This window comes from Macaca fascicularis, chromosome 2 (assembly GCF_037993035.2).
Source record: "Macaca fascicularis isolate 582-1 chromosome 2, T2T-MFA8v1.1".
Classification (NCBI taxonomy): domain Eukaryota; kingdom Metazoa; phylum Chordata; class Mammalia; order Primates; family Cercopithecidae; genus Macaca; species Macaca fascicularis.
The window spans coordinates 147,000,594-147,024,743 of NC_088376.1; the positions used below are offsets into that span (position 1 = coordinate 147,000,594).

The 24,150-nt window shown below is 48.5% G+C and overlaps 1 protein-coding gene and 1 long non-coding RNA gene across 3 annotated transcripts; one reads left to right on the forward strand and one right to left on the reverse strand.

Moving 5' to 3' along the window:
• Positions 1-1,659: 1,659 nt before the first annotated feature.
• Positions 1,660-22,510, reverse strand: OXTR (oxytocin receptor). Of its 2 annotated transcripts, XM_045385855.3 has the most exons (4): positions 22,126-22,510; positions 21,445-21,540; positions 20,218-21,279; positions 1,660-6,301 (listed from the first exon to the last, which is right to left on the reverse strand). In XM_045385855.3, the coding sequence occupies exons 3-4, from the start codon at positions 21,137-21,139 to the stop codon at positions 6,054-6,056; spliced, it is 1,170 nt and encodes a 389-aa protein (XP_045241790.1). In that variant the 5' UTR covers positions 21,140-21,279; positions 21,445-21,540; positions 22,126-22,510; the 3' UTR covers positions 1,660-6,053. The 2 variants fall into 2 exon arrangements, with proteins under 2 accessions (XP_045241790.1, XP_045241791.1); XM_045385856.3 differs by lacking the exon at positions 21,445-21,540.
• On the forward strand, positions 21,165-23,170 carry LOC141409704 (uncharacterized). The gene is made up of 2 exons (XR_012431377.1): positions 21,165-21,334; positions 21,781-23,170. It is a non-coding gene; the product is annotated as an uncharacterized lncRNA (long non-coding RNA).
• Positions 23,171-24,150: the final 980 nt, after the last annotated feature.

Below are 24,150 nucleotides of genomic sequence, written 5' to 3' on the forward strand. Positions count from 1 at the left end.
CAGCCCAGCCACGGAGCACAGTGGCCCTTCGCTCTCCCCCAACCCCACCACGATGCCCCCATGCCCGGGCGTGAGGGAAGATCATTTGCTAAGAGGCAGCTACTGCAAGTCTTTTTAGACCAGTATCCCCCAATTCTATCTGACCTTTTTTTTTTCTTTTCATGTAACGCCCATTTAAGTCTCATATAATTAAGGTTCCACAGCACTTGTCAGGTTTTCGGAGACATTATTCACGCCTGGCCATGAGCCCAGTGGTTTTGGGAGGCGGTGTGGTGAAGTGGACCGCACACAGCTTGGGAACTAGGACGCAGGCAGCCTTGGTTCCAGTCCTGCTTCTGCTCCTGGTTGCCTTCTCCGCCTCAATTCATCATCCACAAAATGATCTCTAATGTGCATTTTGGCTCTAAAATTTTACCCTATTTTGGTTTTCTCCTAACATCTTATGTAAATTTCAAACACAGAGAAAAGTTGAACAGCTACCTACCCATCTAGGCTCTAACATTAACATTTTTCTACGCCAACTTTCTCACGTCCCTATCCATCTATCCACCCCTCTCCATCCCACAAATCTCGTCTTTATGCATGTTTAAATATGTTGCAGAGATCAGTATATTTCACCCCCAAACACTTCATCATTCATCCCTTGTTTCTGCAGATGAGAAAGTTACAGTCCAGAGAATTCAGCAACCTTGCCAAAAAGCGCCCACCTAGCCAGCATTATCGCTGTGGCTCCAGCCTGCTGCCTCTGCTCTCCCTTGGGGCTCTTCCACATTGTCGGGGGCTCAGCAGGCCTAGGCTCCCCCCGCTGAAAAGGATTAAGGCTGATGTTACTTATGTCTTCCTCAAAGGGCCTGCCCTTTCAAATGTGTCTTGAAATCATGAGGCCATCCGTTTCAGCCTTGGAATCTTGGGTTATGTAGAGAATTTGCCATCTTGGTATTTGTTATAACTGGATTTGACGATGACTCCAATTTTTCAAGCTCACTCTCTTTCTCTAAGGGCAGACTATGGTCGGTGCTTAATTACCCACAAAGTTCACAGAACTGGAGGCAGGACACACATCTGAGATGCATGGGTGTCCAAGGAGTTCTTCTCCCTGCAGGAATCCTCTTGAGAAGTAGCAGGCAGAAAATCACATTAGGGTATGATGAGAACGGGCCTGAGGCAGGAGGATGGAATTCCCTCTCATAAGATACATAGGGACCACCAGGGACTCCTGTTTAAAATGCAGGTTCCAAAGCTCTAGCTCCAGAGTTTGATTCAGTAGTGGGGCCCAGGAATCTGCATTTTAACACAAACTCATTTGTGATGCTGCAGATGGCTCCCAAATCCACTTTTAAGAAATATGTGTTAGTGTTCCTTCAAGGTAACAGTCTAGAATCCTATTATCCCCAGAGTTCAACTGTGGTTCAGAGCAGGTTCGGGGACAACATACAAATGCTTGTTCCTGAATCTTAGGGCATCTTCCCATAGAACTCTGACAAGTGAGTGCACCTGTGATTCCAGAGAATGGGACCAGGGTCCCCTTCCACACCCTGCCACAGTCCATGCACCTGTGCCATAATCAGGCCAATAGCTCTGAAGTCCTGCAGGGATCTGGGTTCTACAAGCCACGTGTTCCGGTCACCGTTCTTGGGAGGAAGAACGGGGACAAAGCAATGTATGGAAACAAATGTTTATTAAGTGCAGTCTCTATCAAGCAGCTGATGAAGCAGACACCTTATGATCAGCCATGCCATTCACCAACTGGCACAGTTACAGAGGAGTGCCAGAGCAGGTCACCACAGTAGAACAAAATCAAGGTGTTCACATTTTGCCTTAAGTGGCGTTTCATTGCTATTGAATACAAAAAGGGTTAAACACTTTGAAACCAGGATTTTCTTAAAAGACAGCCTGCATTGTCCCTTTACATTTCCTGAAGTGGCAAAACATAGACCCAACCCAAAAGGGGACCAAAGTATGTGTCAGATTTTTTTTCAGCGCCTAAAGAAATAAGACTCAGAGTTTCCACATTCACTTTTGATGATCAGAGCCATGAAACATTGCAGAAGACAATCTGCAGCTCCCACTTCCTGGCAACCCCAGCCATGCATATGGTTGTAAACAAGTCTGAAACTGTAGGGAAAGGTGGTTGGGAGACCTCAGGCATGAGGTCTGGGGAGGAGGCCAAAAACAACTGAGCCTGAGGTAGCGTTCAGAACCCCTGTGCTCATTTTTCTAGGCTTTATTTGGGGAAAGACTAAGAAATGGTGAAAATGCTCTCAAGGAGATCCAATGGGACTATTGAAATTGAATGTCACTTATTTGCCATAAAAGAGACTCCTGTGCATAATGTGAAACCAGAGCTTTCACATGAAGAGAATGACAAAGCATCCCACTTGGTTCTGATGTCCAATAATCTCATAACTCCAGGGTTTCTAGGAAGGCTGTGCTCCTGGTCAGAAAATCTACTGTGAGTTGCTGTCTATACCTAGTGGCCCTGTTGGCTCCTAGGATGGCAACTTCCCTGGGACCAGCAGAGACCTCGGGTATCTCTGGCTGGTGGGCAAAGAGGCATGGATGCTAACAGACACCACTACTGCTGCATTTGCACCCAGAGCACACAAGTGTTCCAGTACATCGGCACAGAGGCCCCAGAACAGCATCCTGTTAGCTTCCCAAAGAGCAAGGACTGGCTGGTGCTGACGCTCTTCATGCATGTCCCAGCAACACTGAGCAGTGCCTTGCAGTCCAAAGATGATACTATCTTCAATCTCCAGGTAATACTGAAGACCTTGTGCTAAATCCTTAGACTTTGAACATGGACATTTCAGTGTATGCCTCTCTTCTCCCAGAACATCTAGACAATGCTAGCTCATTCTATTGTGTGTGTATGCGCATGTGTGTGGCTATGTGGCTACTGCAGCATGGAGGAAGAAGAAAGTGTGTTATAAAGAGAGAGAATGGATCTGTGGCCTTTGAGAGTGCTCCCGCTGTATCCCAGTAAGTACAACAATGTGTCTAGAAACTTAAAAGGCGCCCCACCATGCACTGAGCTGGCCAGTCCCTGACAGTAAACCTCTGATCAATAGTGTCCTGTATTTAGTGACAAAGTATTTCTTAGACGTGTTCATGTCCTAACCTCAAGGCTGAGAGGACATTTGAGAACATGTTCACTAAGTAAGAAAAACCTCTGACACCCCTAGTGAATTTCTATTTTATATAAAACATAACAACCTGTAGCTACAAGGCATCACTTGTGCCTTTACAAAGTAGGGATATTATCATTGCTGTTACTTTTTGCCAAACAGAGACATCATCTCTTGCAGCAAAATCGAGTGAGAAAACCACGAGATCCCTCTCAAGCCGTGAGCCACATAGAGAAACGAAAGCTCGAGAGGCAAGAGATTCCAAGGAATTCATCTGTCAAGCTGGCCTTCTCTGAATTCATCTGCTGAACATTTTTTTGTTTATTTTTATTTTTTTAAAGTTCATTGGCTTTTAGTATATTTTCAAAATCGTGCACCATCACCACTAATTTCGGAACATTTTCATCACCCAAAAAAGAAACCCCAAACCCTTAGTAGTCACGCCTCATCTCCCACAGCCTCCAGGCCCTGGCAAACACTAATCTATATTCTCTCTATATAAATATTCGTCCATAAAAATTTGTCCATTTTAGACATTGCATTTCAATGCAATCAGACAACATGTGGTCTTTTGCAACTGGCTTCTTTCACTTAGCATAATGTTTTCAAGGTTCATCCACGTTGTGGCATGTGTCAGTACTTCATTTCTTTTTAGAGTTTAATAATGTTCCATTGTATGGATAGACCACATTTTATTTCCCATTCATCAGCTGATAGACATTTGGGTTGTTTCCAGTTTTTGGCTATTACAGATAATGTTGCTATGAACATTGGTGTACAAGTTTTTGTGTGTATGTGTGTTTTCATTTCTCTCAGGCAAATACCTAGGAGTGGCATTTCTGGGTCATATGGTCACTCTATGTTTAATTTTGTGAGGTACTGCCAAACTGTTTTCCAAAGCAGGTGCACCATTTATGTTCCCACCAACAATTTAAATTTCTACAAGTTTCTCTACATCCTCACCAACACTTGTTGTTGTCCATCTTTTTATTGTAGCCATCCTAGTGATTGTAAACTGGAATCTCATTGTGGTTTTGACTTGCATATCACTAATGAATAATAATGTTGAGTATTTTTTCATGTGCTTATTAGCCATTTGCATATCTTTTTGGAGAAATGTCTATTTAAATCATTAGCCCATTTTTAAAATTGATTTATTTTTCTCATTGTTGTGTTATAAGAGTTATTTGTATATTCCAGATACAAGTCCCTTATCATATATATGACTTGCAAATATTTTCTACCATTCTGCAGGTTATCTTTTCACTTTCTTGATAGGGCCTTTTGAATCACAAAAGCTTCAAATCTTGATTAAGTCCAATGTACCTATTTTTCCATTGGTTGCTTGTGTCTTTGGTGTCATATGTAAGAAACCACTGCCTAATTCAAGGTTACAAAGATCTAAGTCTATGTTTCTTTCTAAGATTGTCTAGTTTCAGTTCTTATATTTAGATCTTGGATGGATTTTGAGTTGATTTTTGCACATGGTGTGAGTAAAGGTCCAACCTCATTCTTTGGCACATGCATATCATTGTCTCAGTGCCATTTGTTGAAAAGACTCTTCTTTCTCTGTTGAATTGTCTTGGGAACCTTGTCAAAAATCAATTGACCATAAGTATAAGTGTTCATATCTGTACTCTTTATTCTACTCTGTATGTCTATCTTTAAACCAGTAACACACTGAGCTAATTACTGTGCCTTTATCATAAATTACGAAATCAGAAAGTGTGATTCCACCAACTTTGTTCTTTTTCAAGGCTTATTTGGCTATTCTGGGTCCCTTGCATTTCTTTATGAATTTTGGGACTAGCTTATCAATTTCTGCAAAGAAGCCAGCTATGATTTTCATAAGGATTGCACTGAATCTGTATGTCAATTAGGATAATATTGCCATCTTAACAATACTAAGTCTGATCCGTGAACACAGGATGTCTTTCCATTTATTTAAGCCTCCTTTAATTTCTTCCAAATTTTGTAGTTTTCAGTCTTGCACTTGTTTTGTTAAGTTGATTCCTATTTTATTCTTTCTGATGCTATTATAAATGGAATTATTTAACTTTGTTTTCATATTGTTTGTTGCTAGTATAAAGAAATACAATTCATTTTTGTATATTGATCTTGTATCTTGAAACGGTGAGGAACTTGCTTATTAGTTCTAATAAGCTGGGTTTGTGTGTGTGTGTGTGTGTGTGTGTGTGTGTGTGTGTGTGTGTGTGAATTCCTAGGATTTTCTATATACAAAACGGTGTCATCTGCAAATAGTTTTACTTCTTCTTTTCTAATCTGGATGCATTTATTTCTTTTTCTTTCCCAAACGCTTCTTAAACATTAGCTTCTTAAACATTTTTAACCCAAGTTCTAATTGGTCCGCTGTGCCAGATGGTCTTACAAGGTAATCCCCTTCTAGTGCTACCCTCTGACAAGTTGGTCCCCAAGGACCCCAGCATTTGTTCGCTTAAAGGCAAATACACTTTGAGGTCAGGAGGATCTTAACACCACCCTCCCCATCTGAAGTCCCAACCCCACTCCTTACCCCAAGTCCAGAACACTGGACTTCCTGACCCAATTGGTCACCAATCCTATATTTCCTGCTTTTCACAATAGCCCGGAATAAAGAAGTAAAAAGATACTGGCGTGAAATTGCAAGTCCAGGAGAAAAAATAAGCCACCCACTGCCCAGGGTAGCAGTGGGTTCAGGGTGGCAGAAGTACGTGTAGGAGGTGAGGGGGTTGCCTGATGGCTGAGTCCCCTATCATCTTCCATCATGGAGACCACTCTCTACCCCACTGAAGCCACCCCAAGGAGTGGAGGGATACAAACTGATAGGTATACCTTACACACAAACATACGCCATCACCTAGGGGCAGACCACTTATGCCAGCACAGCCCAAACCTCAGGAGGCAGCCCTGGCCCTGGCTGGTAGGTCACGCCGTGGATGGTTGGGAGCAGCTCCTCTGGCTGGAGCTGCGATGGCTCAGGACAAAGGAAGACGAGTTGCTCTTTTTGCTGGTACTTGTCTCTCCTAGGCGGTTGCCCTTTAGGTAGCTGGCGGAGCAGCACAGGAAGCGCTGCACGAGTTCGTGGAAGAGGTGACCCGTGAACAGCATGTAGATCCAGGGGTTGCAGCAGCTGTTGAGGCTGGCCAGGAGCATGACGATGATGAAGGCCGAGGCTGAGGGGGCGGGGGCAGGAGAAAGGAGAACAGGGCATTAATTAACACTGGAGACACTTCCAGACCTATCTGACTTAAACACCATTTCCTGAGTGACAGGCTTGTCCAAGTACTACATCCCGAATCACAAGATGAGGTACTAAAGAGGCAAAGTTTGTCTTCCTTCTTCCTCCTTGTGCTGGACATGCTCTCAGGCTGTCCTCCAAACCCTCCCCACCAGGCTCAGCCCAGGCTTGGAACTGTCCCTGCCTTTCTCTCACCAGCAGCTTTCCCACTGCCTACCTCCCTCTATCTATCACAGCCACCTTGTCATGCATCACTCACCCAACCAGTGTTGAGCGCCTACAACTTCCAGCGTCTACAAGCACAGCACCCAGAAGCTGCAACACCCAGTTTTCATGCTAGCCTCACCAGCGCCTAGTTACTTGAAGTCCCTAAGAAGCTTCGGTTTCCTAATCTTAAAGTGGGCGTAAGGACAGTGCCCAAACCTCTGAGGACTGCTGCTAGGATTAAAGAGTGCCTGATACACAGTGAGTGCCCAATAAATGATGGCTGCTATCATGACCATCTGCCGGACAAATCAATCAAATAAAATGAGAAACACCATGATGTGGACATCTTGTGAGTTAGGTAGGCACAGGAAGCGGGTGCCGCTGTGAGAGTCATAGCCGGCCCCACAAACGGGGCATGTGAGCTGATTCCCGAATATGCCTATGGTTTTTCCAGGCAGAGCAGGGAAGAAATGTGCTCCAGGCAGAAGGAATGGCACCAGCAAAGGCGTGGCAGCAAGAAAGTGTATGACATCTTCACGGCTGATCAACTGTGGAGATGATCAAAGCATCTCCATGAAGCTATGCCTAAGAGCACTACTTCAGCATGACAATAAGACTCATGCAGGAAAAAGAAAGTGACATGAAAATTATCTGAAGCACTCTGTAAAGGCTATTATACTGAGGACTCATGGAGTTGCAGTCGAAATTAATGATCAGAAATCAGCTTCAAAACATTGCCTGTCACAAACCAAAACTTCAAGGAGGAAGAAAAAATTCCTAATTCTAGGTACTTCCGAGCACAGGGATAAAAATCTGGCTTCTTTCAATGGCCTTAAATCTGAACAGTCAGACATCTCCTGATGACAGACAAGGCCAGGCAACATCTCCAGAAACCTACAAGGAAAACAGCTAGGAATTCTGTTCAGCCGCCTCCTTGTGTGTGAAGGCAACTGCAAGAAGGTGCGGAAAATCCACTAGTCTTCTTTCTGTCTGCTCTGCAAAATTTTTCGACAAATAACTCTAGAGTTCAAGAGCTAAATCCAGGGAAGGACTCTTCACTGGGGATGCTAGAGAGGTGCAAAATCTAGATGTGGCCGCTGATGAAGAGAACAGAGATGTTTATCAGCAAAGTCTTCAAGCACCAAGGAAAGAAAGGTGGTTGGTTGTTGGTAAGTCTACATGAGTGGCTCTCAAAGTGGGCTCCCCCACCCAGAGCGACACATCACATGGGAACTTGCTGGAAATGCACATTCTCAGGCCCCACCCCAGAACTACCCTCTGGAGGTAGGGCTCAGGAATGTTGTAATTCTAATGCACCCTCAAGGTTAAGAACCACTGGTCTAATTAATTGGTGCACCTGTTGGAACAAAAGCAAGCTACGACAGACAGAAAACAAAATTCTTGCAAAAGAGAGTTTTTAGAAAGCAAAGAATGGAAATTTAACTCTTAGTACTAGAATAATAAAGAATAGAAAAGAGGAAAAGTGAAAGAAAAATGACCAATATTACTAAATTCATTGCTTTTAACAAAAAATATTTTGTTAAGAAATTTGCTTTGATTTGGATGGATAAGAAGATGAATTTAAGTTAGAAACTCTGGTGCAATATTTCACCAACAATATTAAAATTCACCCACAAGACTAAAAACAGAATGTCTTAGAAATAATGAAAGAGGCAAAAATCAACATGCAACATGCAAAAGTCAACATTTACAAACTACCAACCACAAAGGGAAGGACATAGGTATATAAAGCTTTGCAATGAGATAGAAGGAAACATCAGGAATGAAATTAACAGAAAGACACCGTGTTTTGCCTAGTTGGACACAGTTATTTGGCACAATCTTACCTGTTTATGTAAGCCATTGGTCTCACTCTTTACTCTTTGGATCTTTCCAATTTTTTAACCTACTTTTTTTAAAAAAAACTACAGAAACATCAACAACAAAGAAGAAAAGAGTTAATGAATTCCTAAGTAGCCACCAATCCTTCTGCCTCCAAGAGGCCGGTGTGGGTGGGAGAAGTCTAACCAGCAACTCTGATCCCACCTGGTGGCCACAGACACGAGTGACCTCGAGTGGGTCCTCAGGGGATGAAGGGCCCTCTCTAAGCTGAACCTGCTCATGTCAAGTCACCAACACTAAGGGCACATTTGGCTGTTCTTAATTTGTCAATATCCTAGTCATCCCAAGTCGTTAAGTTTCCAGGAACAGCACTTCAAAGCTCTACCATCACGGGGAGATCTATTTAGGAACACAAAGCAGGGACTATGAAGCATATTTCAAAGGGGTGAAGCAGCAGGAATAAAGGCCCATGGTTGAGAACAGCCAAGATCATTCAGGGACTTCCCAGGAGGCAAGAAGGGAAAGGGGGAGTTTCACAAGAGAAGAGGTTGGAAAGATGGTTTGGAACCAGACAGGAGGATCTTAAATCCAGGCAGAGTCTGTCCACTTGACTGCATGGGCAATAGGGAGCCATTGATGGTTACTGAGCAGGTGAGTGACTACGGATTCCACTTCAACCTGCTTTCTGCACTTACTCTATCTTGTTTAGGCCATAGCATTCCCCTTTCTGGTGGCAAGAAAGGCTTCACAGGATTACAGACGACTTGGAACAGAACAAAGCATGGAAAACATTGTCCTTACATTTCACATTTTCCATGTGAGGATGTGACAATGTTGACCCTCATAATCACTGCTCGAGCCTGCCCAGAAGAGTACAGTTTTCAAAGTAGCCTTACCCTCATTTTATAGATGAGGAAAGTGAAACTTAGAGAAGGAGAGTCACTTCCCCAAGGGCACACAGCAAGTCACCCTGTGTTCACACATTAATGAAGACTGATTACTTTTAAAAACAGGTTAGCATCCTCGCAGGCCAGGTTGGTTCCAGTTAGTGAATCCTGTCTGTCCCAAAGCCAAGATAGAAGGTGGTTAGGCAGTTTGCCTAATGCTATCATTTGAGGGACAGAGAGCAACCTCCCTGTTCCCAAAACAAATGTGGTCCACCACTGAGAGTAAGCACTGCCCATTCCCCATTTTTGATGCTGTGGATGCTGTGGTCCCCCCTGGGCACCCATTCCTCCAGCTGCCCAAGAGCTGCCGGCCAAATGCTCACAGCTGAGCTCCTCTCTGGGCATTGCCTTTGGCCAAAAGGAGCTGCCACACCCAATGACTGCTTAGTGCAAATGTGCAAAGGCCAGGATCCTTGCCTTCATCTGGGCTTCTCTGAAGGGCCATGGCCACTCCCAAGCTACCGGAGAGACTGGCTTCCCTCCCCATTTCCGCACAAAGCAACCACAATGAAGTCAGCGCAGAGAGGAGGACCTGCAAGTCCTCATGGGCCTGACCCTTCTCCGGGGTCCCTCAGGAAAGGAAGCTGTTCACAGTGGGAGCCCCTGGCCCACAGAAACACTGGCTGAGAGGCAGGGAGGAGAACCCAGGAACTCAGGATCTGCACGCAAAGCCCTGGGGCCTGGATCCCCCTCCCACCTAATCACTCTCTGAACTACATCTACTGCCTGAGCCTCAGTTTCCTTATCTGTAGTATGGAGGCAGTAATCATAAGGCTATTGAGAAAATGGAAAAAAAAAAATTAAAGATAGTGTAAAAGGGCTTTGTGACTGGCAAAGTGTTTTTTCAAGTAATTGTTATTAATATTAGTATTAATGCTTGTGAGCTATGACCAACTACAGCAATTCTTTACAATCCAAGTCTGGAGACTCCCAATCCCAGAACAATTACAGAAATCATCCTCAGCCCATTTTCCCTACACTGCTCAAAAGCTAAAAAAAAAAAAAAAAAAAAAAAAAAAAAAAAAAAATCAAACCCCAGAGCCCTCGGATTGAATTACTTGACAAGAAAGGAACTCTAACAGTCAATTTTGGAAAAACTTATTCTACCAGTGACCTAGAAATCCAAAAGGGAAGGTTGCTGTAACTGTGGGCAGGAGCAGGATCTCAGGGTCTTCGATGGAAGAGCCAGTTCTAATCATGTCTCTCCCACTTGCCTGCCATAAAAATCACATCTAGCCCCACGATCGAGCCCTGAGTATGCCAGGACTGCAAACTTCCTCTCTCCCGTCCTTGCTGGGAAGGGAGGATGAAGAGGAGGTGCCGTGCACCCGGACTCCCCGGGGGCTGCTGGTCTCATGCTTATGGCATTTCTCGGAGGAGGAAGAGGTCAGACATCCATCTTTTCATTCTGCCTCCACTCCATGCCATGCACTGAGTAGGTGCTGGGATCTAAGGGCAGTCCCTGCCCTCAAGTGATTTCCAGACTCAGGATGAGAGAGACTGAAAAGACCAGCAGAATATTAAACAGGGGGTAAAGCATTTGGGGAAGGGGCTGCTGGGCACAAGGCTGAGGACTAGGGGTGGTTTTCAAGTGCAGTCTCTTATGTGCCAAGCGGGGTACATGAGCAGAAACAGCCACACACCAAACGCCAATATCCCCTGCTGGGCAATTCTGCCCCTGGGAGAATCAACTCTGCATTTCTACGTGGCACCATGATTCATGGAGGGGTGGGAGGCAGAGGTCTATGTTCCATCCTTTCCAGCCTGGCTTTCCTCAAGCCCCAGGAACTCCCCTGTTCGGATTTCCCGGCACTCTCTCCACGCCAGCACTGAAACCCCAAATTAGCCCAGAACAGCTGACAGGCAGCTGGCCATGGCCTCTCTGGGCTGTGCTGTTCCTGAGGCTACTGGCACGTTTCACATGACTCAAAGACGTACAGTCGAGATTGGCTGGGTCAAAGCAAGCCCGTCAACTTTACAAAAGGCCTGCACTTGAGAAACCAATCATTTGCTACGGGGCCTCCCCAGAGTACCAGGAATTCAGACGTAAGTCTCTTATTCCTACAGGACCGTGCGGGCATCTGGGAACAAAACTATGGAAGACCCTTTCTTAAGAAAATGATTTTTGAATGTATGCTTATAGAAAGATTGAGTCACAATATATACTATAGGGTGCCTTCTTAGAAAAGATTTTTCTAAAAATCACAGATGTGTGATCAGCCTGTGTAGCGCAAGGTCTGGGTGAAGAGCCAAACGGGCGGGCTACAGAGTTGAAAATGGGTTTCTCCCACAGCACTGCTCCAATCTGGTAGGTGTGCTGGACTCACTGGGCTGGGCCTGAGAATAACCACATTCTGGAAGAAGACAAGCCAGGGCCTTCCTGCAAACGACCAGCCCTTCGCTACCCTTCAAGGAATGACAAGGCCCTCCAGCCAAACTGGACCACATGTGTAAAGGCAAACAGTGAGTGCTGGTAAAAGATAATATATTAAAGCTTTGCTGCTCAAAGTGTAGCCAGTGGCTGGCTACAGGGCATCTGATAGGCATCACTTGTTTCCTCGTCAAAACTGCAAACTCTTGGGGCCCCACTGCAGACCTACTGAATCAGAATCTGCATTTTAACAAAATGCACATTAAAGTTTGAGCAGCTTCCTTCCAACTGGCTCAAATCTTATAGATAGGAAAGAAGAAATGAATAAAGTAACCGTCCGTCGTTGTTGATCTCAGCGTGGAATGTGCATCTGCTTCTTTGCATGGTAAGCTCCTACTCATCCCTCAAAAACCCTTTTCAAATGATACTTCCCCTCTGAAACCCTCCTGCTTTCTTCCCAGGGAGACAGATCAACTAATGCCATCTCAGGGCATTTGCAGCACTTGGTAAATAAATACCTCTATAACAGCATCACCCCATCATATTGTCATTATTTTTTGATACTCTTTGGCCAGGGACTGTGTCTTATTGGTGGCTCTGTCCTTAGGCTGCTAACAGCTACTAGAAAATAGGAAGAGTTCAATAAGGAACTGAATTGAACTGAAGCATGAAATTAGAGGCAAGAGGTCCTGATAAATCAGCCACTGCTGCCGGTATGTTGGAAGGGCTACAAATAATTTCCCTGTTCAACCACAGGATATGGCCTCCCAATAAGGTGACTGGACTCAAATGCAATTCCCTCTGGGAAAATTAAGTTCACACTCAGATATGGTCAGGTGGAGAGAAAGGGAGAGAAACAGAATGAGCAAGAGTGCTGTTGGGGTGGGAGATATGGGCTGGGAGGGCAGAGGCCCATAGTCTTGAAGCATCTGGCTAAAGGGCAGGAAGCCTTAGCTCCTGGCTGAGCACAAAAGGAGATACTGGCAGAGGCTGCCCCTCAGTGCAGGAATCAGGAGTAAGGATTTGGGCCTTGGGGCTGGGACACAGGAGACCACCTGGTTACACCTCCCTCCCACCCATACCTTAGGCAAGACCCAGTCTAGGGTACCTCTAAACGAGAGCTAGAACCTTCCACCAGCCTTCCGGTCTCCTCCAGGTGAGACAGTTGTTTCTCTTTCCTTTTAATACTCTTGTTCCCAGTATCCTTAGACTTGCCACCATGCGCCAACTGAAACTGCAGCCCATTTGCTAAAATGCTAGGCCTGTGCCCAAAATAACACCCACTCCATCAGCTGCGCTGACTTGCACCAGCAGGATGTTCCACCTTCTTTACAACCTAAGCCCTATTCTGAACTTCGGAAACCTGAGATTCTGAATCCCAGAAACCTGAGTAGTGGGCAGGCTCAGCCCCATACCTGAAGAGTGTGGGGCTGCCGCTCCACTTGACACTAACCCAGCAGAAACTGGGGGTGTCCCTCCCAGAGGTCTGTGGGTGTGCCCAGAACTCTGTGACCAACCTTGACCAGACTGTCCCACATTTATGCATGCTAGCATCTGGCCACAGGAGGGCAAGGGCTTGGGAGGGCCCCTTGTCAATTCTCTTCACTTGGGGGTTGACAGATGAAAGCAGAGGTTGTGTGGACAGGAGCCTGCAAAGGCATCAGTAACTGTTTTTTTGAATGAATGAGTTAGCATTCAGAGGAAGAAGCTCCTCCAAAGTGGGAAAACAGGGATGGCTTCTTGAAAGGGGCACCGGATGAGGCTGCCAAGCTCACTCGTTCAGGCTGTGCACTGCACAGTTCCTAGGAACACCCTGCTCATAGACCATGAGGTAAAAGGCATCCCCTGGAGTTGTGCCACAAAGTAGCCCACACACTGGACTTGGGCTTCAAAGGATGGGAATCCATGGAAGAAACTGGGGTGGGTGTTCCCATGGCACAAACAGTATTAGCATAGGTGCAAAGGCAGCAAGGCCACAGGAACTTGTGGAAAGTGAAAAATCATCAGGCCTGGCTGGGGGTACACGAGGCAGGCTAGCCAGAGACCAGGGCAGTGCTAACAAGAGAGTATTCATTTGTTGGGTATTAGTTTAAAAAGCAGAACAGTGGGTCTAAGCCAGCAGTTCCTAACTAGGGATGACTTTGCCTCTTAGTGAACTTTTGGCAATGTCTGGAGACAGTTTTGGTGGCCACAGCTGGCAGGGAGGTTGCTAGTGGCAAGTAGCACGTAGAGGACAGGAATGCTGCTAAATATCCTACCATGCACAGAACAGCTCCTCCCCGACACACATACACATACGCCAAAGATTATCCAGCCTAAAATGTCAGTAGTGCCAAAGTTGAAAAATCATACTCTAAACCAAGAAGGTGATAATGGAAAGAGAAAGCAAACTGCCCACAGGAGGCATGTGGTGCAGCTAAGATGATGGAATTGGTGGACACAGGGAGGATGCGAGGGGCGTGGCACTGAGCCCAGAGTGCTGGGAGGGCAGTGCCATCAGCAGATGTGTACCTAGGTGTGTGTGTGTGTAGGTGTTGCAGGAAGAGCCCAAGATGTCAGGACCTTGGGGCCAGACAGCTGGGGAGGGCTTGACTTCCATGGATCTGGGGCAGGTCCAGCAATCTAACGAGCATCCAGGAGATCCCCAAGGTGAAGGTGTAGATCATCGGGAAAACTGCTAGCCTAGGGCAGGGAGTTGGGGTAGTCATGCAGTGTGTCAGTCTCTAGAGTGAGATGACTGGGTTCCAATCCCAGCTCCATCACTTACTCAGCGGTGATCGTGGGCAGGTCACACCTCTCTAAGCCTCGGTTTCTTCATCTGTAGAAAAGCCATGATGGGCCCCTGCCTTGCTGCATTAGGGTGAGGAGCAGAAATGACCCGGGCACAGGCCTTGCTCAGAGTGGGCACTCAGTCAGTGGTGGCTGCTGTTACCAACTAATCCCACTCCTCCCTTCACCAAAGCTGAGGCCCAGAAAGGGTATCGAGTTCCATCATGAACTGTTATCCCTATTGCTCAGATGGGAATGGCAGAGGTCCAGAGGCCATCAAGAGACATTGCCCCAAATGACACAGATGGCAACAAGACCAGGTCCCAGAAGGGGACTGGCTACTTCCCAGCACTGTCTCCCGGGGCTGGGGGCTCTGGCAGGTAGGGTCTGGTGTATACGGTCTGGCTTCAGCCCCTGGGAGGGAGCCCCATGGGGTTGTCTTTGCTTTCAGAAGTTGCTAGGGCAAGGTGGTAAGGTCAGCAGGTAAGCCAGTGCCTCAGATCACACTTAGACATGCCAGCCCCGGGCCACAGACCTGATCCAGCCTCCACAGACAGCGTGAGGCAGCCAGGGCACCTGCTAATCTCCTCCTGATCCAAGGCCCTCCACAACCCCTCTTCCCCTCCTCACCCCTCCCGAAACCCACACAGACAGCCATCAAATGGAAACATGATGTAACAGGGCCTCACTCAAGAGGCTGGTTTGGAGTTTGTTTTTCTTTGAGTTTTTTGGTTTTTGTTTTTTGTCTTTTTAGCTATTATTTATCAAACCTTTGGAGGGAAAAATGGAAAGTGAAATCACCTCAGGGCAGAAACCCAAAGGGAAAACATTAACATTAGCTAAGAACATAAAAGAACACACTATTACCAAATCATATAAGAGTCTGAAGTTAACTGTCCATCTCACTGTGATTTATACCCAGAAGGGCCGAGCTCGTGCACGGTTCATGGCCCAGAGTGAATATCCTATCCCAGCTCCTCCTGCCGGCCCACCATGCTCTCCGCATCGCTGGGTCACCTCAAGAACAAGCCCCTCCAAGGGCCCTGGTCCCCCACACCTCAGGCACAGCATTCACAGAAGGAAAGGAGGACGGGACATGCCAGATGGTCCTCAGTCCCACGGAAACAGGGAGGGGCTGGGAAGCTCATTCTACAGATGGGGAAGCGGTTCAAACCAGGCCTCCTGTGCCTGTCAGCCTTCCTCCCGGTCCAGCGCTCCTGACAGATGTTTGGTCGCCCCCAGCGATGGGGCGCTCCTTTCTTTCCCAGGTTGCCAGTTCCGTTTTGGAGGGCTACTTAGAAAGTCCCTATTCTTCCTGAGTCCAGCTCTTCATGCCCATCCCTGCCCCATCTCACTCACCTCCCTGCTCCCATTTTCCACATATTTGGCAAGCACTGGTTGAGCTATCAGTGACTGTGCAGCCTTGTACCAGGCATCCCCTGGAGTAAAAGGCACCCCCTGGAGTAAAAGGGATCCCCTGGGGTAAAAGGCATCCCCTGGGGTTGTGCCACAAAACAGCCACACATTGGATTTGGGCTTAACAAGTAAGGAACAGTCCACCTCTCCAGCCTTAACAAGCTTCTCTCCCACCTCCCAACCTCCCTGTGCCTGCTGTCCACTCCCATTCCCTCCACCCAGGCTCAAGACAAGAATCCCCACCTTGTCTATCAGGAAGGGGCCATGGGTCACACCATTTAATCCTCACAACCCCACGCAGTTTGAGCCATGCTATCCTTATTACATGGAGGAGGAGGCAGAGGCTCAGAGCAGATAAAACAACTGGCTTAAGGACACCAGACTGGGCATTTTACCATGGAGATGCTGGAAGGAGAAGATTAGAGACAGAGACCCCATATCCTGTCCACCACACTCAGCCAACATCAACCAACCCTAGAAATACAAACAGCCCCACTCTACCAAACTCCCTCCTCATCCTCATCTCCTCCCTCAGAACGGCCCCAGGGTCAGAGCCCCTGCAACCAGCGGCATAGCAAATGCCACTGGGTTCGAGGGAAAAGGCTGGTGCCAAATCTTTGGCTTTGGAATTTAATTCTGGAAGATATATAAAGGGCTCATCAAACCCTGCATGGGGTATCTAGTCTCACCAGCCTCATCAAGTCAGCACCCAACAGCATCCGGCTGCTTTGAAAAATGGATCTCATTAAATTACTCAGATGCTCCCATTGGCTCTTTCTTCCGAATCATTAAGCTTTCTTCCGAAATATTTAAGCTCAAAGTTTTCCTCTTTGGTACTTATAAAAAGTAACCACGTGTAGAGCTTGTCTATACACAGAGAGACTTTATTATTATTAATAGTATTATTGCTACTATTATTGTAATATTTTTATTTTCCTTTTCTTCTCCCTACCGCCTGCTTTATCCCAGTTTCCTCATATCTTTTTTATCTTGTTGAGTTACCTAAATTTTTGTCCACCACCACACATTACTTTTGGAATAAGGTGAGCTCTAAACCCATAAAGGCAGTCCTTGGTATTTGTGAAGGTGTATGAAGGAATGAAGTCGCTCAAGGGAGAGATGGAAAAGAGAGAGCAAACGCTGAAGGAGAGAGGGATTTTGGGTCCCCAGGCCACCACATCTGCAGCCACCAGAGGCGTGACATCCCACCCACTCTGGCAGCCTTGATGGTGGCCATTGACTAAGCTTCCCTACCTCCCTGGGGTTTTCATGATAAAGCAGGAACAGACCCATGTGTGCCCCACCTCTCCTGCCTCCCTGTGAGCCTGCTCCGCCCGCAAGCATGACGTCACACTGTTAGCCACAGGCTCCAGTACTGGCTCCTCAGGTGACGAGTGGAGTAAGGGCCCCAGTCTAGATATTTCTGCTTCTAAATTCTGTCCTCTTGGAGAGGAAAGTGAGGCTGCGCATTAATTCCACTTTTCCGATAACAACCTCTCGAGGTAGCTCGAGTGTGGTTCTCTTTTATTCCTTCCTTAGCACTTGCTGGTGGCCTCTGGGTTGAGAGGTATCTCGAAAGTGATGTAGACACCACTTCCATCTGCTACTTGCAATTATCCAAATTAAGCCCAAGTGGACACACGGCTGGTGTTCTAACTGAGCTCACAGCCACTCTGACCCTTGCATCCCTGAGGCCTGGGCATGATGTGGCCAGGCTGGTGGTGGCCAGAGTCCACGTCGTCACCTCGGTGTTTGATGAGGCGCTCACATCTGGACTGGGCTCCTGCTCCTGGCTGTGTGCTTGGGGTAGCAGGGAGGTCCCAGCTGCAGCAGCGTCATGAATCCCTGCCAGTCTGTGTTTGGATTCTTCTCAGCACCCGGGACAAAATGCCAAGGAGGACCAAGAGAAGCCCCGGGGTTTTCATGCAACACCCACCCTTCCCCATGAATTCCTAAAGGAGCAAAGGGAAGTAGGACCTGAAATACTTAAAGTCCTCTTCTTTCCCTGCCCCTTGGGCTTGAGCAGGAGCCCATCTCTACTGAAGGTCTCATCCCCAGGAAAATCCTCAGAGGACCACAAACACTCAAGAGGCCTATAACCTCCACTCTGGCCAGGATCTGTGTGCGTCTGTTTTTTTCTCTCTCTTTTGTTTCTAAGACAAAGAAACCAATTGTTGACATGCTTTTAAAGTGTAGAAAAGATCTAAACTTCGCTTCATGGTACATGTGACGTGGGTGTTGCCCACACACTCTCCTTCTTTAGGGAGGACACACGGTGAGAAGAGGAGTAGAGGTGACGGGCTGAACAGCAGGAAGCCATAGAGGAGGGAACTGGGAGGAGAGGGAAGGAGAAAAATCACCAGAGACTCGAGACATGAATGGGAGAGGCGAGGGGACCCCAAGGAGAGAGGAACGGAATGTCTGTTGAATCAATTAACTGAATGCTGAAATGTCCTCATTCTAAAAGCAAGACACTAAGGCTCAAGGGGAATAAAGGGATCTCTCATCTAACATCCCAAAGCTAGTAAGGGCTGGAGGAGGACTAGACCCCACATCTCTCCAGCATCTACTCCAAGGGGTGCTGGTTTCACTTCCTTGACAGTTGGTGCTCGAGCTCCTCAAGACGTGGATCTGGTTTCTTCAGATCAGCCCAGGAAACAGGTGTGGCCTAAGGCCTTACTTAGAGACTTCTACTACTGGCTTTTGCCTCCAACCCCACTCCCTCATCACGTGCCCTTCATAAGAATCCTGGCACAGGAAATGCCAGCTCTTCCTCTGACTTGCTGTGTGACCTGGTGCAAGTGCCTTCCCCTCTCTGGGCTCTAGAACCCTCTCTGTAAGGTGTGACCAGGGGCCACACAGGTTCAGTAAATATTGAATAACCAGTGTCTTGGCCACTAAAGCAAACACTGAGCTAACTGGGAGGGTTCCGTAAAGCCTGGAGTCTGTGATTTCCAGAAAGGACCAAAGCAAAGTTACCAAACTGAATGAAAGCAGCTGGCACTGAAATTTCAACTTCCCAGGTGCATGTGTTTGAAACTATTGGGCGCAGTGGTGAATGCACACAGAAATGGGACATTTGCAGTGTCTGGAGTGCAAAAAGGGTGAAAGCAAATCCTTTGGTCTTTCTTTACAAACATTTGAAGTCCCCGGCATCCAGCACGCGTTATGGAATTACCTTCAAACAAAAACTTATAAATCATTCACCACCAGCAATCACCCCTCCTGCTCTTTCCACATGAGCTACCGGAAAGGGGTTGTGGGGTAGGGAATGACAGGAAGCTGTCTGGTGCTCTGTGCCTTGGGGACAGCCACCCAGCACCAGTCACAAACCCCAGAGCCCTAGGGTGCCTCTGTTCCTCCAAGCTTTCTCCCTAGGTCGCCCTCTTCTACGCCCTCCTCCTAGCTTTCTGGCACAGGCCAAGAATGGACAATTGCCCCACCCTCAGCCTTGTTCTCAGCAGTCCTCCAACCTGGAAGGCACATTCCCCGCCTACAGAAATCACCCAGCCTCCCCCTCAAACTTGAATGTCCCCCTCCAGGCTTTCTTCTCTTTTCCCCAAGTAGTAGAAGTGAAGTCTCAGTCCTGGGCACTCTCCTCCCTAAGCCTGCCCACCGCTTTTTGCAGTACTCACCTCTCTGCATGGAGACTCATCACCTCCACTCGATGAGGGGTTCGGGGATTTGTCTTCACCTCTCCCTTGGAATCCTCTGCCCCCCAGCACCCCCTTCAACTACTAGGGGCTTGGCTGGACAAATCGCCCACCCCTGCAAGGCTGTCCTTGTCCAAACCAGACTTCTTGGCTTCAAATGGATTTCTTGAACTTAAAGTGGAAGTTCAGCTTAATGTGAACTTAAACTTGAAGGAGTTTGAGCCTGGCCAGGGGTTCCAAACTTACCTCTGCCATCTCCTCCTAACTACCTCCTCCTAACCACGTGGGAAAGCAGATGGAGTCCCTTGAACCTGTTCCACCACCACAGTAAACCATACAGCCCATATGCAGCCCAAGGACTGTGCTAAAGATTTTAACTGCATTTTCTCATGGCATGCCCCTATGCCCGGTGACAGTTGGTACTTTTATCCTTATTGCCACCTCACAGATGAGAAAGTGGAGGCTCAGGGAGGTTAATTGCCCTAAGTCACTTGGCCAAGGGATGATGGAACAGTGACTCTGTGGGATTTCAAACCCTCTTATCCCCCCAGGAAGTCCACAGACCCCTGGACATTCTGAGGCAGCAAGATAAGGGCGTCCCCCAGGCACCAGGCTCCCTCCTCCTGGGTCTCCCAGCCCTGGCTACCTTCCTTGGGCGCGTTGGCATCCCAGACGCTCCACATCTGCACGAAGAAGAAAGGCGTCCAGCACACGATGAAGGCCAGCACGATGATGAAAGTCATCTTGACCGTGCGGATCTTGGCCTTGGAGATGAGCTTGACGCTGCTGACACGTGCCAGGGCCATGCGCCCCCCATCGCCAGCCGCCGCGCCCTCTGGCGCCTCTGCCGCCGCAGCTGCAGCGGTCTTGAGCCGCAAATTCTGCCAGATCTTGAAGCAGATAAGGCCATAGCAGGCAGCGAGCACGATGACCGGCACGATGTAGACAGCTAGCGTGATCCACGTGATGTAGGCCTTGGGTCCCCAGGGCTGGATGAAGACGGCCCAGCAGTCGAAGACGCCGTCAGCCACCTCGCGCAGAGAGAAGATGTGCACCTGCGGCGCGCTGGCCACCAGGCAGCCGAGCCACGTGGCGAGCACTGCCAGGCGGTCCGTGCGGCGGCGCAGCGAGCGCAGCGGCTGGCAGATGGCCAGGCAGCGGTCCAGGGACATGAGTAGCAGCAGGTAGGTGGAGGCGAACATGCCCACCACCTGCAAGTACTTGACCAGGCGGCACAGCAGGTCGGGCCCGTAGAAGCGGAAGGTGATGTCCCACAGCAACTGCGGCAGCACCTGGAAGACTGCCACCACCAGGTCGGCGATGCTTAGGTGCTTCATGAAGAAGAAGAGGCGCGAGTGCTTGTGGCGCGTGGTGCGCAGCGCCAGCAGCACACACGCATTCCCGCTCAGCGCCAGAAACAGGATGAGACAGAGCACCGCCACCTCCACGCGCGCCAGGGCCTCGTTGCGCCGCGGGGGTCCGGCGGTGCAGTTGCCCTCGGCCCCCGGCGGCGCGGCGCTGGAGTTGACTGCCTCGGTGCTCCAGTTGGCTGCGAGCTCGCCCTCCATGACCCTGGCGGCCGCGGTGCGCCCCGGCCTTCGAGCCCTTTACGGCTTGGAGCGGCGGGGCCGGATCCGGCGTGTCGGAGGGTGTAGAGGCGCCTGGGGCTCCTCCTGGAGACTCCACGGACGGATCTGCTGGGTCCACCCTGAAACAAACCGGGAGGGCCGTGAGGAGACCGCCGCGTTTCTCTTCCGACGCGGGTAGGGCGTGTTTGTTCCATTCCCAGGAACCCAAGTCATCTGAAACACGGGGCACAACCGCCGGCCTCGGGTTCCTCAGCCGCCACCCCAGAAATCCCCGTTGGAGGTACCTCCTCTGAGCCACTGCAAATGAGCGGGAATCCTCTAGCAGCCACAAGCCCAGAGCCCCCAGCGTGCCAGTTCCTTGGGATGTTCAGCGGCTTCCACTGGGGGAGATGGGAGGGTCAAAATCAGCCACTTTCCTCCGGGACTGGGACTCTAAAACCAAACCACCTCCCCGAGGGATCTCCAAACTACCTACCCGCCCCACGCTCCGACCCTCAGCATATCCACCTCCCGCGGGACCCCCATACCAGCCCACTTGCCTGGGAAACCCCAGCTCAGGGCCATCCCCGTCTAACCCCACTTTCTGAGACGCTCAGCCGTCACTACCTGAACTTCCACAGCACCTGCTTCGGTGGAAACCCGGTTCCGCAGTCCCTCCTGGGGGAACCCCTACTTCAAAGACCAGGATGCCCAAGCGCTGTTCCCAGACCCTGGCAGAGACACTTCCCGCGGAACTCCTCCCCAGCCCGGCAGCCTCGAAGGTTCAGGAACCCCCGGCCTGCGCTTTGGACCCAGATAATCAAGGACTCTGGGTCTCAATCCCGAGAAGTCACTTTACAATCTCTCGGAACACCCCGCGCTCCGCCAGGAACAAGGAGTGCGAGGCATCCCACCACCTCCATTCGGGTCCCGATGGCTCCACCGGCCCTAGCCATCCCGTCCATCCCTGCTTAGCACCCAGCTACCTGCACCGAGTCCGCAGGTGAACCTAAAGTTGACTCCCCCCAGGAAAGTTGCACGGCGACTGACGGCCCCAGTGACGCGTGCGCTCCCGGCCCGAGTTGGGATGGCCTGCCGGCAGCACCTAATGTGATGCTAGGCTGAGGTCTCTGACTCTGGAGCCTCGGTTGTAATCCCCTCGCTGCAGCCTGGCTGGTCGCTGGATGGGTACAGGAGGTGAGCGAGGAGCGCCGCCGGGGATGAGCGCGCGGACAGCGTCTGGATGCCGCGCTGTGCTCTGGGGCAGAGGCTGCACTATCGCACGTGTCCGCTAGGGGGCGGACGAGGCCAGCCGCGCAGACCCCTGCGGAGCGGGGCTGGTTCGCCCAGCGTTGGTCCCCGAGACTTAACAAACGGGTTTATTTTGCAGTGGTTTAAAACTGCGAGAGGGAGGGAACTCGTAAATAACCCGCCCGTTTCTTCCTTTCTTGGTTTGGAAGCTCCTGACTCTGAGACACATGGGAGGCTTGAATAATAATGTTTTTCCCCGGGTAGATAGTGATGAAGTTACAAAAGCATTTAAACTGATTATTTTCCAAAAATGATGTTAATTTTCAGCCTTTTCTCTCCCCCCACACCTCCAGCTTGATGTAGTGGCTTTAGCAGTGAACTCAAGTAAGTCTTTGCTTTGGAATACTTTTGTTCCTATTCCCGTTAATGAGGAATTAGAAATGGCCTCTATTCTAAGCAGTGCTGGGAGAGGCTTTATTCTTTAGGTAGTTTTAGAGGAAATTCTGAAGCATAACACTCTATCTTCATTTAAAGTGATTCTGCTTGTCTGCGGCCAAGAGCCGTTTCTTCCTCCTTGTCGTGCTTCAGAATTAAAATCCTAAATCATGCCAAAGGAAGATAAAATGTTAAAGACAGCTTCTCAGCCTCCCTGCCCCTTCTCTATTCTCAAATCATTTTTTGAAGTAATTTACAGTGGCCAAGAATTAAGTCAGAAAAAAGGCCAAGATTCAAAAGTAAACAAGGCTCCTTAAAATGCATTAAATGTGTATTTTCTCCTGACATTTCACTTCTCCCTCTTTTTATTATGTGGAGAGAATTGAGTTAGCCAAGGACTGGGTTTCCTCAATCCACAATTACAGGCCCATGCCAGGATATCCCAGGGGCCAAACTTACAGCACCTGGATCCCAGGGTTCTAGCTGAGTAATCATTCCAGAATGGGGCTGGGAATTTTGGCAGCATTGCCAAGGGGTGGCAGGCAATATTAATCAATATTACTCAATAGTACCTATCTACCTCGAAAATTACAGATTAAAGTTACAGATCACTCAGGTGAGAATGAAGTGACCTTGGGCAAGTCCCTTCTTTTTGGGTCTCAGTCTCCTCATATGTAAAATGAGAGGACTGGTCAAGATAGCTAATGTCTGAGGTTCTGTCCCTCTGGTTTTCTGAAACGGTATAAGCTGTGCACTCCAAGAGTTTAATCCTAGCAGGTAAAACACCCCTGCCTCACTCCATGGCTGGATGAAGGGAGATGTTTCCCTATGAGCCCCTGATTGGCAAATGTGGGAAGGAAAACACTGGGCTGTAGAACCAAGCCTGCTCTTCTTTCTCCTGGAAGACAGCTGCTTTCTAGGGAGCAAGTTTACGGAGCCACTTCGCCAAGGACAGACTCTTCTACCCTTTGTAGGAAGCCTGCCTACCTATGTGGTCCTTGCATAGCCAGTGAGACAGCCTAATTCTGGATTCACCTAACAGGGCTATTTAGTCTCACGCAAAAGCTAAATTCTCTAATTTAGTCTTAATCTAAAAAACAAGAACAACAACAACAACAAAAAATCGTAATAGTGTGATCCCCATTTCCTGTCTTTTGTTTTATTTCTCATTGTGTGCAGAAATCAGGCAGGAAACAGAGAGGTCCCCTTGAAAACTCCTAACAATGAATAAGATATGCTCCTTCACCTTTGAGCTTCAGCCAAGGAGAAAAACACATATTAGGTTGGTGCAAAAGTAATTGTGGTTTTTTTTGTTAAAAATAATG

Excerpts from the sequence above, each read along its gene's own strand:
- OXTR (XM_045385856.3), bottom strand. The coding sequence starts at position 21,139 with ATGGAGGGCGAGCTCGCAGCCAACTGGAGCACCGAGGCAGTCAACTCC. Across the intron at positions 6,302-20,217 it reads TGCCAACGCGCCCAAGGAAG|CCTCGGCCTTCATCATCGTC; the intron begins GTAGCCAGGGCT and ends CCGCCCCCTCAG.